Genomic DNA, 15,625 nt, shown 5'->3' with positions numbered 1-15,625 from the left:
GGTGCAGTGAAACTAAATTTGTCGTCTTTCTGACTTGCTTCTGCGTCACAGTCCACAGGTTCTTGATGGGTTTAAGGCCGGACTTTGGGGAGGACCAGTCTAGAACCTTAATTCCAGTGTGTGCTTCGTGCTGTAGGAGTCACTGGAAACTCAACACTACCATGATATACGTGGTCTTTACAAGTGTCTGTAAACTTTTGGTCACGACTGCATCTATGAACATGTCTCAGAATATAACGTAGGTATAGAAACAGATATTCGTACAAAAGACGAAAGTAGGTTAGATGTAGTGATGAGAGCAGCACATCCACCTTACAACAACAACATCTGGATCCATTTGACAGCATCTCAACGTGTTCTCTTGCACTGTGTAATAAAACCTCCCTTAGCAACAGAACATATGAAATCCGTGCCTCCTGACAAAAGGTGGGGAAAGATAAAACGTTAAACAAATTCAACGAAGACGACGGCAGCGCGAGACAATGAGGAATCACTGCAGATATGCATGGCCTGAGCGGCGAGGAGGACGGGAGTGTGGGGAGAGATTAGAGGGAGGAGAGAGGATGAAGCTTGTGTTAATAAGTGAGAGGAGGAGGGAGGCGTGTCGGCGTTTTCATTAACGGCCTGATTTGATGCTCTTATACCTGCCTGCATTAGGTGGAGGATTCAGGCATTAGCTCGCCGCTACTGTAGCACTCTGAAAGGTTAAGCTAGCTTAGGCTAAATCTTAGCAACGCGGCCGCGGCATTACTCTGGATTTTTCGCTCCGGGCCTTTTTTTTTTTCACAGAACAGGTACTCGTGGAGAGCAGTATTTTTCAAGGCCGCAGCATAATTAAGCTCGGCCCTCGTGGATATCAAAGATTTGTTCGGCCTTTTTCTAGTCGGCGCTCTGAGGCTGGAAGGAGGCCATAGTCTGGATTTTCCATTTAGGAGATTAAAGACATCACTCTGAGTGGAGTTTAATCACTCTTCTGTGCATATATGAGTTCCTCAACATTACATTGAGCTTAACTGCTTCGCTGAGCCGTGGTCCTGACGGCGAAGATGCTTTCGCCCGTTTCTTTGCAATGTCACGATCATGGACGGCTTTGAATCGGGCTTCGGTTAGCGACGAGCTAACGCTTCCAACCCCGGGCAGTTTGGGGACATTTCTATCTGCTAATGTCACATTTTAACTCACTGCAGCATAAAGTCCTTGGTTAGAAGAAGATACGACTCCAATAGACAGTTATAATGCCATAAATTAATTATTTTTCCCACTGAAATCATTACGTTTTGCATTTTTCCAAGTTACTAATACTAAAAAAAATGGCTGCTTTCCATGCTGGAGACATTTAACTAGAACAGTAACTCTGGAGAGGTGTTTTTGAGTTGTGCTGCTTTTATTTTATTGATCAAGAATGTTTTATTTTACTCTCAATCTCTTTAATTTGTCTTCATACTTGCCTCCCGTCTGCTCCGTGGAAACACTTCCTGCAGTTCAACCGAGGTGCGCAGAGGAACGTCATTTTTTCAATGTTTTTTCACAAATTTGTGGGAATTTTTAAAAATGAGATGCAGAATATAATCATACTTTTTTATTGCAGTTAATTAATCATGGCATAGGATTGCACATTTATGTTTTTCTCATTCATGTGGAATGTAATTTAAAAAAAAATAAATAAATTACTGCAATTTTAAGCTTACAGAGTTAAAAATTGAACAAGTCTATTTGGTTTTGTTTTTTTAATACAATTATTACCTCCAAAAATTGTGTAATTTGTTTATTTTTTTCTCTTTTAAACTAAAAAAATGTTTGTAATTTGTTGTTGTTTTTTAAACCAAAAAATTTTGTAATTTTTTGGTTTAAATAATTTTTAATTTTTTTAAGTACTTTTTTTTATTTTATTTTTTTTAAGTAGCATCTCTTTGTTGTTCAGGATATTCAGCATGCAGAGGAAAAATACTGTAATACGTATTTTCTGCCCCACTACATTCAGAGAATCATTATCTCTGTTAATTATTCTAACGTTTCGGTGATTTTGCTGTAATGAAAACAGAAGAGACAACAAACTGACTTACAGTAAACAAACCAACAGTTTAATCAGCGTAGTTAAACTTTATTACGAACACTTTGGCTAGTTAACCCTCACCGTGGTGGAAAACTGTGAACGCATCTGAAAGCTTGGTGGGGATGATTTAACCAGGAAGTCAGTCTGTCATGTGTTTGTAGTTTTTCTAGCCTCTCTGTCGTCTTTTTAGTGATCTTCTGAGATTTCTGATCTTCAAAAATCATCCAAATTCATCAAAGGTCTGGTGTTTTTTCAGTTTGCTTGAAATCTGGCGCCCGTTTGGTGTTTTCCAGTTTTACGCTCCTCATATGCTTTTAACAGATTTATGCACATTTTCCTGCCGCCCACCCGCCAGCGGCTCCACCAGCTTCACCGCTAATGAATGATGAAGTAGCTGCCGTGTCGGGTCGAGGCGAGCGGTGAGTCATTGTCGGACTCTCCGGTGTCCCGGTTGGGCCTCCGCACTGCAGCGCCGATGATGGATGCGTCGACACGAGGTGCGGATCCGCCGCCAGGACCCAAAGATCCTCCGAATTAATGGAGTCCGTCAACTAATAATCCCGTCGGAGGTGCAGATTTGATCGAGGGGACGAATCGACAAAGTTTTTATTATTTAGCGCAAACCTCTGCGCCTAAACGCTGCCGTGTTACTTCAGACACGAAGGAAAATGTTTTTATTTTCCACGTCACTCCTGAGCGCTCACAGCTGTCATGTTTGGCATGATTGGAAGCTTCCTCTCCCGTCTTTCCGCTGAAGGTGAAAGACATTTGACAGCGACTTCGCGGCTCTGGTTCCTCCTCGCTCCTGTCACCTGGAATGACAAGTCGTCGCTCGGTTTCATATTTTATCTTGAGTCGCCTGGATGACATGTTTTTCGATTCTTTCTCTTCAGACTTGAAGGACTATCGGCGGATTTTTTATTTTTATTTTTTCATGCTTTTTCGTGAAAAAGTTTTGAGCCAAACCGTTGCGGATGTAGACGGCGTGCTGTGAGGGGGAACAAAAAGAAATAAAGCCGCGATGTGTGTTCTACAGTAGGAATCAAAAGAAATGATTACAGCTGGAGATGTTTGCAGACGATCGGCCTCCCGTGGACGCTCAAAGGTTTTATTACATAACAAGCAGTTTGCTCTGTGTAAATGAAATGCATGCAGAGGACACGGAAACACCTTTTATATCTCACAAATAATAAAATCAAAGTTGGTGCTGCTCTATTGTCCTCAACTATTGAGATGTAGGGGTTAAATATATGATTTGTGTCCTTTTTTAAAATGATTTGACTGTAAAACATCATAAAATGTCTCCAAATGTCACCTGTTGTGTGCAGACTTTACTGTTAAGCTTAATTTATTCAGATATTTGCCTCTTTCTGTGGAAACACGTCCTGCAGTTCAACCCAAAAGTGCCTGAGTTGTCGTTGCATCTGGCGCAAGACGTAGAATAAAAATAATTTAGATAAAACGCCACCATTTTGTGACACGTGATTGGTTTGAGGACCATCTGAGAGCTGAAAACATCAATGAATCTCTTTGTTTTTACAGTTTCTGCCTCAATGAATGGTTTAATTTTGGAGATTTTTTTTAAAGAGAACTTGCACACGAAGGAGAAATGCTGTCATTTGAGGATTTTCTGGTAAAATGTAGGTTTATAGGAGAAAAAACAAAGATAAAGACGAGCAGAACGTTTACTAGTGTGTCAGACAGCTTTAAATCTTTGGTTGATGACGACTAGAAAAGTCTAGATTCAGAATATAGAAGAGTATTTTTTAAAGTGTCCCATAATATTCTCATTTACAGGTTTTATTTTTGGACTCTTGTACAATTTATTTACCTGCTTCATTGTAAAGAAAATTAAACATCATGCTGTTTTTCTTGTGCTGTGTGTTTCTGCAGCAACTCTTGATGTAAATACAAAGTCAGTGTTTTTCTGTGGGAGTTTGTGAGCAGAGCTGGAACGCTTAATCGATTAATCGTCATCTACTAAACTACTCAGGATCAATATGGGTGATTTCTTAAAGAAAAAACGTGTAAATCCCCTGATTCCAGCTTCTTAATGTGAATATTTTCAGCTTTTTTTTTCTTTTTTTTTTCTTTCCTCTGTGACAACGTTTGAGGACGTCGTCTCGAGCTCGAGCAACATTTTTCCCATTTCCTGCCATTTATAGACGAACCTGCTCATCACTTAAAGAGACAGATTATGACAATAATCATTAGTTACGCTCCTGTTTGTAAGTTTGCAGACTTTCTACGAGCAAAAATACTCAAATGCTCTTTAAACCGTCCACATCTCAACACGCTCTTCATAGATAAAACCCAACTTCTACTGTTTACCGTCGACATACTTTGAGGAATCTGCTGTCGGTGGAGTTCATCATTACGCTTCTGCTGATCCACAAAGTGACTGTACACGATATGCAAATACGAGCCAAAGTCGACTCTGCACGAATCAAAATATTCCCACGACCTCGTTAGGAGCAACGTGAACAACAGTGACGGGATCCAATTACAACAAACACAGATTATGTTTGGCAGGAAGCTGCATGCTGAAGAAAGCAGCTTTTAGGACGGGTCCGCTGGTTTGTCTTCACACCGGCGTGCTGGATATTAACAGAGAAAGCAGAGGTTGGAGGCGATCACGGGTCGTCTTTCAGAGCCGCTTTGCAATAGAAGATCAGAGAACGAAGCCACTTTGCCGTCTCGTTGCGTAGCTTCGTGACAAAATCACTTATTCAAATCAAAACCGGTCCTGTCGTGCATCGCTGCACAGCCTCCGAGTTTCCTCGCTGCCCCGCCTGCGTTCACTGCAGGCGTTTTAAAACCGGCCTTGTTTTACGGCGCCGCTGCTCATCGAGGGTCTGAGCTCCTTGTAAACGGCTAACAAGCGAGGCCGACTGACAGACAGGAGGGTTAGATGGATGGATGCCGCAGAATGGGGTCGGCTTTACGAGAGCCTCCCAGCCTTCATCAAGCTCCGAATCCTGCAAGAGCCGCCTGGCTGCTCCACGTGTGCTTCAGAACCAGAAAACGACGACCTGAGAGGCTGTTGAGGAGAAACTGGAGCGAGGCCGGTTCGTGCGGCGGCAAAAGCGAGCGGTTCTCTTTGTTTCGGGTTCAGATTCAGACGTGTTGGGACCAAGAACGATGCAGGTTGGTGTTCGAAGCAGACGTGTGTAGATGTGATGGGCGTCTCATCTGTGGGGGCACGTCAAGAAGACTTACTGTTCCCAGCAGTGTCTACAATTTATGGCAGTCCTCTGCGTCGACGCAAAGGGCGAGAAGCAGGGAGATGAATGAATTAGCAGAATGTCAGATGGAGGTAAACATGCTGCGGTTACCTCCTCAGGTAGCTCCACGGTCCCAAACATCTCCTCAAGTCCAACATGTTAAAGCCGCATCAGCCGTCTTCCCTCTTTGCAGGTAAACTCCTCGTCATCTGGCATGTTTCCATTTTTCTACTGTGAAAACGTCAGAGCAAGGTCACGGCGTCATTTGAGCCGGGATGAGTGATCTGTCCTCATCGCCGTCAAGGATGCTGTCGCTCGCCGAGAAATTTCTCGCGATTGACTTGAAGTGATTGTTTGAAGGGTTTTTATTTCGCTGGTTTGTGGGAAAGCTGCGAGACCAGCAGTAGGGGTCCATAAAAGTGGAGAAAAATGCAATTTTCTGACTTCATTAATGAAAGAAAACACACATAATGGTCGAGTTTATCCACACGCCTTTGTCTCGCAGTGGCTTCGGTTTGGTATTGTTTTGATCGTCGTGCTCCCGGTGGCTCCTGCGTTTTGTTCTATTCCACATCTACCCGTCGGCGGGTTAAAGAGTTGTTTATCGAACGATTTCACTTGCAGATGCTTTCCCCCTTTTTCAAATTTGACTGTGTGATCCAGAATTTGTTTAGGAATGCAGATTGCCTTGGAAGTGGAGTTTTAAAGTGTCGGCCGTCTCTCTCCCCTACTTTGCATTTTCAGCTGCGCGGCGGCGGCGGCGGGGTTTGTGTCGGCATTAGAGGGAAGCTGGCGAGTGTTGTGGCCCGTCGGACTGAGCCAGAGTCAGAAATGTACACAGTTTACTAATAAGTATTTTAGATTATATGGCAAGAAGTGGAACGGCAGCACCTCTGATCAGTCTTCATGAGAGCAACGATGGCGCAGCTGGTTTTGGTTTCACTTTATCTGTCATCAGAGCAAACTGTGGAGAAGTTTTTAGTACTTTGGCAGGTTTTTACTGTCTGTTGGTGGATTTTACCATCACTATAGAGCATTACAAACCTGCAGGGTGTCAAGAAGACTTTATTTTTCCAACACATGACAGGAAGTGTACAAATGAATGGAATAAAAATGCAATAAAACGATACAAACAAATCAACATCAGGTTCTAATGAAGGACTCAGAGAAGGGCTTCAATTGGTGACTCGTAATTGATTTACGTCTACCTAAACTAGCTTTTAATGCCACTGGTTGAAGTCACATGTGCTCAAATCATTTTATTACTCTAAAAATGAGCATTTCTGCAACTTCATTTTAAGGAAAGTCAACCTGAAGTTTTCCATTTTTGCAACTTGCATATTCGCTTTAACCAAATGTCGAGCGTACAACATGATTTTCACTGTTCTTTTAATTAGAATACCGCTGTAAACAGACAAAGTGTCGTTTTCCACAAAAGTAAACCGTCATCACCGAAGCAGACGGATATAAAACCGTTCTTAACTTCAACTACAGCTCAAATACTCGAAGAATCGTACAAAAATGTGTACCGAACCAAGTAAACATTGCATTTGTGTTGTCTGACATTTTCTTTCTGCTCTTGTTTTCCCAGAATGCCGAGGTGTCGGTGTTTGAGGTCAACATTCGGTTTATCGGAGGACTGTTGGCGGCCTACTACCTCTCCGGCCAGGAAGTAAGTGTGCTCTCCTTTTGTTTTTGTGAGGTTGTGGGTGAGATTTGCATTAGTTGCATTTGACGGAAACTTGACGAACGTTTTGTTTTGAAGATGGCAAGAACTGGAAATGGGTTGGTTGGTGTTTTTTTTTTTTTTTTACTTCGGAAGACAGAAAAAGTGGACTTGGAGGAAGTATTCCTCTCCTCCTGCCATCCGTCCTCTCCTCTGCTGCCATTAAGGCCAGCAGGCAGATTTTGTTTCTTGGTTAAGGCGCTGGTGAAAGTTAAATCCGACCATCCATCTCTCTCCCTCCGTCCAGTCCCATCGACTCCGGCTTTCATGCCCGGCCAAGCGGTGCTCCTTCTATAATGGGAGCAGATACATCAAATATGTGCTCAGCGCAGCCTCCACAACCGCCGCCGCTGCTCTCTATTATAATTTTATTTCGATGTTCGTGCCGCCCAACGCTCGCCCATTTACAGCGTCGGCTCTTTGAAGCTCGAGCCGCTTCCCCACCCTCCCGCTGCCTTGTTTGTTCTCGAACCACAGCTGTCAGATCGTAGTGAACCCTCGAAATGCTGAAGCCACGCAACGTCGTGAGCGAGCGAATGTCGGGTAATGATCCGCCAGCGAGCATCGGGGAGAGACGCCAGTGGAGCTAAGGCATTTTACATCGATCGCATTGACTTCTTTTTTTTTTTTTTGCGTTGAAAAGTACTTCTGAAGGTGAGATTTCTGTTTTGTTGAGAAGAAATCATTGAACCGTCGTCCTTCCACAACAAACCCACGCTGGAGATAATGTGAAGTGAGACGCAGCCAAAAATGAAGGAAAACCAAAGCATTTTACCGTTCTGTTAACTATTTAAATGAGTCTAATGAAGGCTGTCCATAAAATATTTGAGCTGTTTCACTATAGCGGGGCTTTATGCTGTGTGTTCTGTTGCCAACTGAAGCATAATTTTACAGGTTTGCTTCCCTTCAAATCACCCAACTCACATTAATTTCACTCCGCAGAGCGAGAATTTTGGAGTATGTTCTCGCTCGTTATGATTTGTTCAATAAAAAAATAATTACACATTGCAGACTTGACGAGTGTTTCCTAGGAAACAAAAATATCCTCACACTCCGAGCGAGAAAGGTTGGCTGAATTAATTAAGAGCGGTACCAATAGAGACGTGAGATTGGCAAGCTTTTGATTATTGCCTCGCCCGCATGATGTTTCTGGACTTTAGCGAGGAAGAGAACACACGGGAAGCAATAATTAAACTGCAGTCTGGGTTTTGGTGGATGGTTGAGGAGAAATCGCTTAAAAACACATTTAAGTCATCTGTCATTAGTTTAAAAGCTGAACTAATGACCTCTAAAAACTATTTAGGCCCACCAGTAACACCCAACAGACATTGCTCAACCGCAGTGAACGACTGATTATCAAACCAGCCGATTGTCGAGGCCGATTTTTGGCATTTCTAGATCATTGGTGTTGTTATTTTTATTGACAGATTATCGCAAAATAGTATCGCTGCTTTGGCTCTGATGCAGCCGTCTTACTGTAGTCCTAAGCAATGCCCCGCCCACACCACTATCTGATTGGCTGTTACGTGTCATATGTAACAGCCAGTTACAGCGATTGTTTACGCAGAGAGACAGACAACGCTTTAGCAGAACGTGGCAGCTTTGGTGTTTGGAAGGTGAATGTTTACTGCACAAACATTCAAAGTGTAACACAAAAAAAGACCCCAATAGTTCACCTGGTGTAGACGTTGCTAGGCTACGGCTATCGCTAAGAGGTTTGCTGTTCCTATTATCAGGTGGCTAACGCTAGCTAGAGAACCGTAACATGTTCGTAAGTCAGATTAGCTTTGACACTCTGCTCTAACAGACATGTCACTCTAGCAGACACAACCACACAAATCAGGACATTAGCCGCTTTCAGAGTGGCTAAAGCTAGGCTAACGGCTAGCCGCTAAGAGGTTTGCTGTGTCTCTTGTTAGGTGGCTAATGCTAGCTAGAGGACCGTAGCACCTTTCTAAAATCAGATTAACTTTAAAACTGTGCTCAAACTGAGAGACACATCACTCTAGCAGACACACAACCACGCTAATCAGGACATCAGCCGATTTCAAAGTGGCTAAAGCTAGGCTAACGGCTAGCCGCTACGAGGTTTGCTGTGTCTCTTGTGAGGTGGCTAACACTAGCTAGAGGACCGTAGCACCTTTCTAAAATCAGATTAACTTTAAAACTGTGCTCAAACTGAGAGACACGTCACTCTAGCAGAGACACAACCACGCCAATCAGGACATTAGCCACTTTCACAGTGGCTAACGGCTAGCCGCTAAGCTAGGAGGCAGCCACAGATTAAAAAGAGTGTAGAAAAAACAGCTTTGAGGTCTGGGCGATAAAAGTGAAAGAAGAACAAAGCAGAGAAGCAGGTTGAACTGCAGGAGACAAACTGTCACTGATCTCAATCAGTTTATCGAACAATAAACAGAAAGAGCATCGTAGCGTCGCTTGTCGCTCAAACGTTATCACTCTTGTTTCTATTGGAATTCCAGCATTATTTATGGAAACGCCTGGATATGAATGACAGGTTTCCTATTGCATGCTGTTAATGTATAAAATGTACTGAATGCATGCTTAAATTCAGTAATAACAACCTTTAATTGTCATTTCTCGATTACCTATAATCGGTATTGACGTCAAAAACCACAGCAGTACATCCCTAATGCACAGTGTTGGATCTCTGGAAGCAGCAAACAGAGGTTTTGCTAAATCACTCTGGACAACAACACGAGCCGAAGTGCCTCACAAGCATAACTTAACACCACTCCTGTTCCCCGATGCTTCCCTCCCATCCCCTCGCTCAGTTCCTCCTCCTCCTCCACCCAAATCAAACTCGGTCATTCATCAGAGCCCTCCGGAGTGATAATAGAAGCAGTGGGTGGTGGGACGAGAGCGAGATGGAGACAGTGATGGAGGGATCGGAGGAGAGGGTGGAGGAACCTGAGAGGAGGGTGTTTGGAGGTGATTGTTACGAATAAAGCGATGGGAGTGGAGGCTGAGGATGATGAATGGCCGAGGACGGATAAAAGCGAGCGAGGCTCATCGCTCCCTCTCGCCGGACGTGTCCTTGAGCAAGGCATTTAACCCTCCCAGCTGATCCAGTCGGCCAGCGGCAGAATCGATGGCTGTCACTGGGCGAAGGAAGCTGAATGAACACGAAGCGGCGCCCGATGCCTGCACAGGTTTTGAAGTGTGAAGGTAAAAAGGGAAAGAAACTCTCACTGGAGGTTGAGAGGAGGATGTTCTGAAAGTGTGTCTATCGCAAACTCACAAAACTGAGCGAGTGACGCAACGAAATAGACTAGTTTTGTGTTGGTAAAGAGCCACCATGACAGCGTCTTCTGTGTTGGTTCATGACCTCGTGTTTCAGTTAGTGTGTCTGGACTAAAACTAAAGCAGCCACTTCATGTAATTGTTGCTACTTCTACTATCTGGAGCCCAAACTGTAAACTAAGATTAGATAATTAAATGTAATTACAGCCATCGGAAAACTCCCAAAGTAACGTACCACAGTGTGATGCCTCCATAATGCATCTAAACTGATTTATTGTTGTGTTTTCTGTATCTCACGTCCATTTTTTAATCTTCTGGTTTCACTTGTTTCTTCGGTGAATACATAAACATGCCTTTCATGTTTGGGATTTGGTGTTTACACAGATCATAGAGTAACTTTTTGACTCATTTTCCAGCATTTGTGACCCATCTGCATGAAATCAGTCCCATTGCACCTGATGCTATTTAACAGCGATGTGGGGCTCTGGAGTATTATGTGTTACCTACATGTAGAAAACGACTAAATGGGCCGATCCATGTAATGAAACCCAAATCAGTATTTTATCATGCGTTAGTGTAATTCGGGCTGTATGTCAGATGTAGCCCAAGGCGCAGTGCATTGGGTCACATTTATAGTTCAAATTAGCAATGGTAACGATTAATGGTCAATCGATTAATTCCCACTAATTAATGTATCTGATTGAAAATATAAATCAATTGATGAGGCAGAAGACGTGGACGTCAGAAAATGTTTTGTAGATGAGCTGTTTACAACTGGAGCATGTTATATTGCTGTGTAGAAGCTGCTAAAGTTTCATTTTTCTGACTAATGTGCTGCAGTTAAGTGGAATTAACTAAACAATGAACTCGTTTTTTTACATGTAGAAACAGGACTTGGATTTAAATATTCAGAATCCAGAATATTAAAAGGAACACATTTACATATTGTGCATGTAAATGGGCTCTAAACCCTTTAAACTGGTTTCCAGGCATTTTTTCCCACTGTGGGCTAATTTTTCCATCATTAAAACATTAGAGAAAAAAATGGAAACATGCTATGCTAACATGCTACATGCTACATACATACACTCTGTTTCACCGTGCTGAATGTATCCTCCAACAAATTCATGACAACGTGCTCCTCTGTGCATCGTTTTTGAGCCATGCTGCGTTTATTTAATTGATGGAACAGGTTTTATTTTCCTCCCTCGTCTCCTCTTTGCTCGATGTGAACACTGCCTGCAGCTCACTTGAATTTTTGACGGTTATTTCTGGCTTCCCAGTTTCGTTGAGGTTTTCTTCTTGACATGACCTCATGACAGCCAATGTTTTTTTTTCCCCCATAATTTAATAAATGAAACGTACAGAATAAAACAAATTAGATAAATTATCACCATGTAAGCTTGTATTTGGTTATTTTTGCTGACGAGACCGTACGTTACATTCTCAAGATCAGTTGCCTCCTTGTTTCTGCTGCTTCTGCCGCTGATGAAGTGTAATTCTGCTGATTTTTATCTTAACTTATGTAAACACAACTTGCCTTTAAAACCTCTCAGGCTCCACGTCCAGACATTTCAGTCCCCCCGTGGATCTGAGATATTAGACTGGAGGAATACATGCCGCAGCTTGAGGCAGCTGCTCGAAATTAATGAACTGAATGTTTTGTGTTGTCGTGTTGGAGAGGCTTCCCGTCACATTCGCAGTGTTGGAACTTTCTCCAGGAGTCACACATGCCGGCTGCTCTCTCCTTCGGTTAGCCACCATCTGGAAATTTCACTGTTGGCTTCTTTACTCGTCGGCAAACGAGCGTCGAGACCGTGGAGCGAGACTTTCGCTGGCTCTTGTTGGTTCGGGGACACATTTACAAACCTGGAAACGAACGGCTCTGGACTGAAGCAGAAACAACGAAATAAAACATAAAAGATGCTTTTCAAGGCAACACAGTCGTTTGCTTTGTCTCCCGGTCGTCATCATCGACACATAAAAAACACAATAAAAGGAGAACGGTCAGGAAGGCCGAACAGGGAGAAGGAGATGCACTCAGACAAAGCTAGGAGAACCCAGAGAAACGGATTTGTAGATCAGCATTCAGCAGCATGAGGAGGTTCAGGAAGCAGAGCAGCAGTGATGGATTGTGTTTACTCCTCTGTCTGTCCTCAGCTTTATTCCTCTCCACTCCTTCTGTTTCTGCCTCTTCCTCTAAAGTCCTCGCCGCCGTCTTCTCTCTATCCACGCTTCTGTTTGGCTTTCCTCACCCATCTCCATTATCTCCGTCGTCTTTCTCGTCTCTGTTTCTGCTGTTTCCTGCTTCATGTTCTTGCTTTGTGACTGTGTTCGTTCTTCTCCTTTATTTGTACTCGATCGTTCTGTACAGTTTCCCTTTATCTTTTTCTTTAGTCTTTATCTTTTGTCCTGCTTCTCTTGTCCGTCGTGGTTCGTCTTTCATATTTACTTCCCCTTTCTTCACCAGTTTTCTTCTCTCTTTACTCTTTTCTTCTCTGATATTCTTTAGACGTTTGCCGCCATGTTGCTTTGCTTCGCGTCCTCCTCGGGTTTCTGACATTCGTCCTCGGCGCTTGTTTCCCTTCTCCTCTTCTCTCCAAATCGCTGCATTAAGTGCTTTCCCTTGTTTTGCTTCCTCTCCATCTCCTTCTTCCTTCTTCCTTTAGAACCTTTACCTTCACCACAGCTTGTCCTGTTCCCTTCCTCTTCACTTTACCCCATCTCCTCTAGTTTTTGCCCCACTCTTCCTCCTCTTTCTCCCGTTAGTCATGATCTTTTTCGCTTTCCTCACATTGATTTTTTCTTCTTTATCTGCCTCTTTTCTGTTTTAAAAAGAAGTTAAGGTGTCGTTTGTTTGCTAATTAGTAAATCCAGTGATTGGCAGAAGATGTTAGCTGGAGCTGGTCGGTCATTTTTAGACAAATGCGGATGTGGATGGTAAAACTGAAGAATAGTGATGTTTAGGGGGGAAAAAAACAGTCAGTGATTCTGAGAAGCTAAATGTAGTTTTGCACAGAATCGATTTTGAACAATTTTCTTCACCGATCAATAACCGGACAATCAATGACACGACTCCCGTGACTTTCTACGATGGCTTAAATGCCTTGTTAGGGATTTAGAAGAATGTTTTTGCGGCAGATTTCAGCTGACGTTCAATATCACAGCTCCAGTTGGGAGCCACAGAAGTCTTTGTCACGGTGCTCCTTTACGAGCTCTCTGCTTGCCAACACGTCGCCCTCTAGTGCCTTATCAGTAAACATGTTTATGCAATTATGATTTAACTAAATGAGACCAAGGCGGCACTTTTTCCAGGCAATCCACAAAAAAATTTGTTTAGATGTTGACGTTTTGATTTATTCCGATTTTGTTTGTCTGAATTTGAAGGTTTATTCTGTTAACAGGAAACACAGAGTACGACTGATGGTGATGTTTTTTAATCAAGAGGCTGAATACATCGGCACATTTTTAATCAGTTCTGGTCGTTTTGTGTATTAACAGATTAAATCCTTGAGCTTTTTAACAAAACAAAAACTTCCGAAAAGTGAGACGTGGTAATGAAATGTCCACGGGAAATTGAATTATTGCACAAAAAAGTAATATATTCATATAAAAGAGAACTTTTGACTATTTATTCTTCAGCGTTGGTGCAGTTTCTTCCTTGGCAGATCGTGCTGTGGGCGGAAAATATGCTTTTTCTTTTAATGTGTTTGTCAGGAATTGGTTTTAATAAAAAAAAAAAAAGGATACTGATAATCTGAGAAATTGCTGATCTGATCATGAACCGGGCCAATAATCAGTCGACCGTCCGCTCTGATCTCACAAAAAAAACCTCTTTAATCAGACCGTTTTTGAGTTTTTAATGCTTCTTGAAAACGGTGCAGCCGAGCGTCCTGCAGGCTGGTAAATATATGAGTGTGTGTGTTTCGTCGTGGTCTTCAACAATGGGGACATTACTATAGGAAGTCTTAGCTTCTTACAGGATATTCAGGGTTTTAGGAAGTAAAAGATTAAAAAATAATAAGTAAAAGTTGAAATATGAAGATGAAAAGGTATCAGTAAATGAAAGAAGATCAATATTATTTTCATGTGCAGTGAGTTGTGAAGATGCTTAGCCTAGCTTAGCATAAAAATGGAAATAATAATGCAGGAAAAGCTGCACACACGGAGGTTTCCTCCTGCAGCGAGTTGAAAAGCAAAACCTTAAAGTGACTTAAACAGACGCACTGAGCTGACAGAGGAGCTGACGTCTCCATTATTTACTGCTGAGGAAGTGGCACCTGCTCAGTGCTACTGTAAGTGACACTGACAGTCCAAACATTAGCATGCTAATACACCAGGCTGCTGCGGGACCCGGCGCTCTCTGAACGTGGCCTTTGGAGCGAATGCTGAATAATGGACGAGCAGCAGCTTTGACTGAAGCGCATGTTGTTGGCTGCCGTGACCTCGTGGACGTACCTGTTGCTCTGCTCACGTCTTTGCCTTACATTATTTTTACAAAACTATCAACAACTTTCTGATGGACCTTACTTTCGTTTTCTTGAGGCTCAATCTGGCTTTAAGACTCTCTTCTTGCTTTTTTTTAATTTAAAGTCTTCCTTGTTCTCTGCAAATAAGGTCGTGTCGTCTGCATACATGAAGGTTGTTTCTATTTTTGTTCCAATTTTCATTCCTTCAAGTCGTGCCATTCCCATAATGTGCTCGGCAGCGTTATGACAGTATAAGTATGACAGCGTGTGCCTGTGTTAATGGACGCAGATGCATTTAGCTGTTTCCTTAGAGACTGAGGCGTCGAAGCTTCATTCAGAACCTATCGACTGCACTACCAGCTTTTTAGGGCAGAAAACGCTGCGACAGAACATCCACGTTATGAACCGGTGTTTGAAAGCCGAGCATTTACCTGCTTTTTGTGGGCCTTTTTTTTTGACCCGGACAATTTAATCTCTCTCCTTAACGACTCCCCCGACTAATGGAGGTTCAATATTAAACTGCCTGGAGTTCACTTTTAAATCTCAGTTGCCTGCAAGTTGAGGCGTGAACGCAGCAGCAGCGGTTGATGGATGTCGGAGGCCTCGCCGCCGTTACTCATCCCTCCAAAGCACACAACAAACACGCATTCTGCTGCGTCCTCTTGTTTTAGTCGCTGAACGGCTCATTTCCACGCGTTCTTCTTTCCCTCTTCCTCCGTTTCGCCGGTGAATCGCAGCAGCAGCGTTTAAATGAGCATTCGGCGTGAGAATGTAAACTGGTCGCTTTGCGTACTGAGAGTCAGATGCAGCACGGAGATGGACAATTAGGCACAAACACAAGGTTAGAAATGGACTTTTTCCTTCAATGTCAAAAGCTGGAATCCTCTGACAG

General features: G+C 43.0%; 1 protein-coding gene across 1 annotated transcript in view; it reads left to right on the top strand.

Annotated features, from left to right (window-relative positions):
- The first annotated feature begins 5,194 nt into the window (after window positions 1-5,194).
- LOC103372773 (mannosyl-oligosaccharide 1,2-alpha-mannosidase IB-like) overlaps window positions 5,195-15,625 on the top strand; it is a 31,527-nt gene continuing 21,096 nt past the window's right edge. Inside the window, exons 1-2 of the mRNA XM_008302493.1 lie at window positions 5,195-5,200; window positions 6,869-6,949. Of these exons, the coding sequence (XP_008300715.1) occupies window positions 5,195-5,200; window positions 6,869-6,949 (87 nt within the window). The remainder of the gene's footprint in view (window positions 5,201-6,868; window positions 6,950-15,625) is intronic.

The sequence above is a fragment of the Stegastes partitus genome, unplaced genomic scaffold (assembly GCF_000690725.1).
Source record: "Stegastes partitus isolate 25-593 unplaced genomic scaffold, Stegastes_partitus-1.0.2 Scaffold1823, whole genome shotgun sequence".
Classification (NCBI taxonomy): Eukaryota; Metazoa; Chordata; class Actinopteri; family Pomacentridae; genus Stegastes; species Stegastes partitus.
The sequence above is the reverse complement of the archived record's forward strand: the minus strand, read 5'-3'. Positions and strand labels throughout refer to the sequence as shown.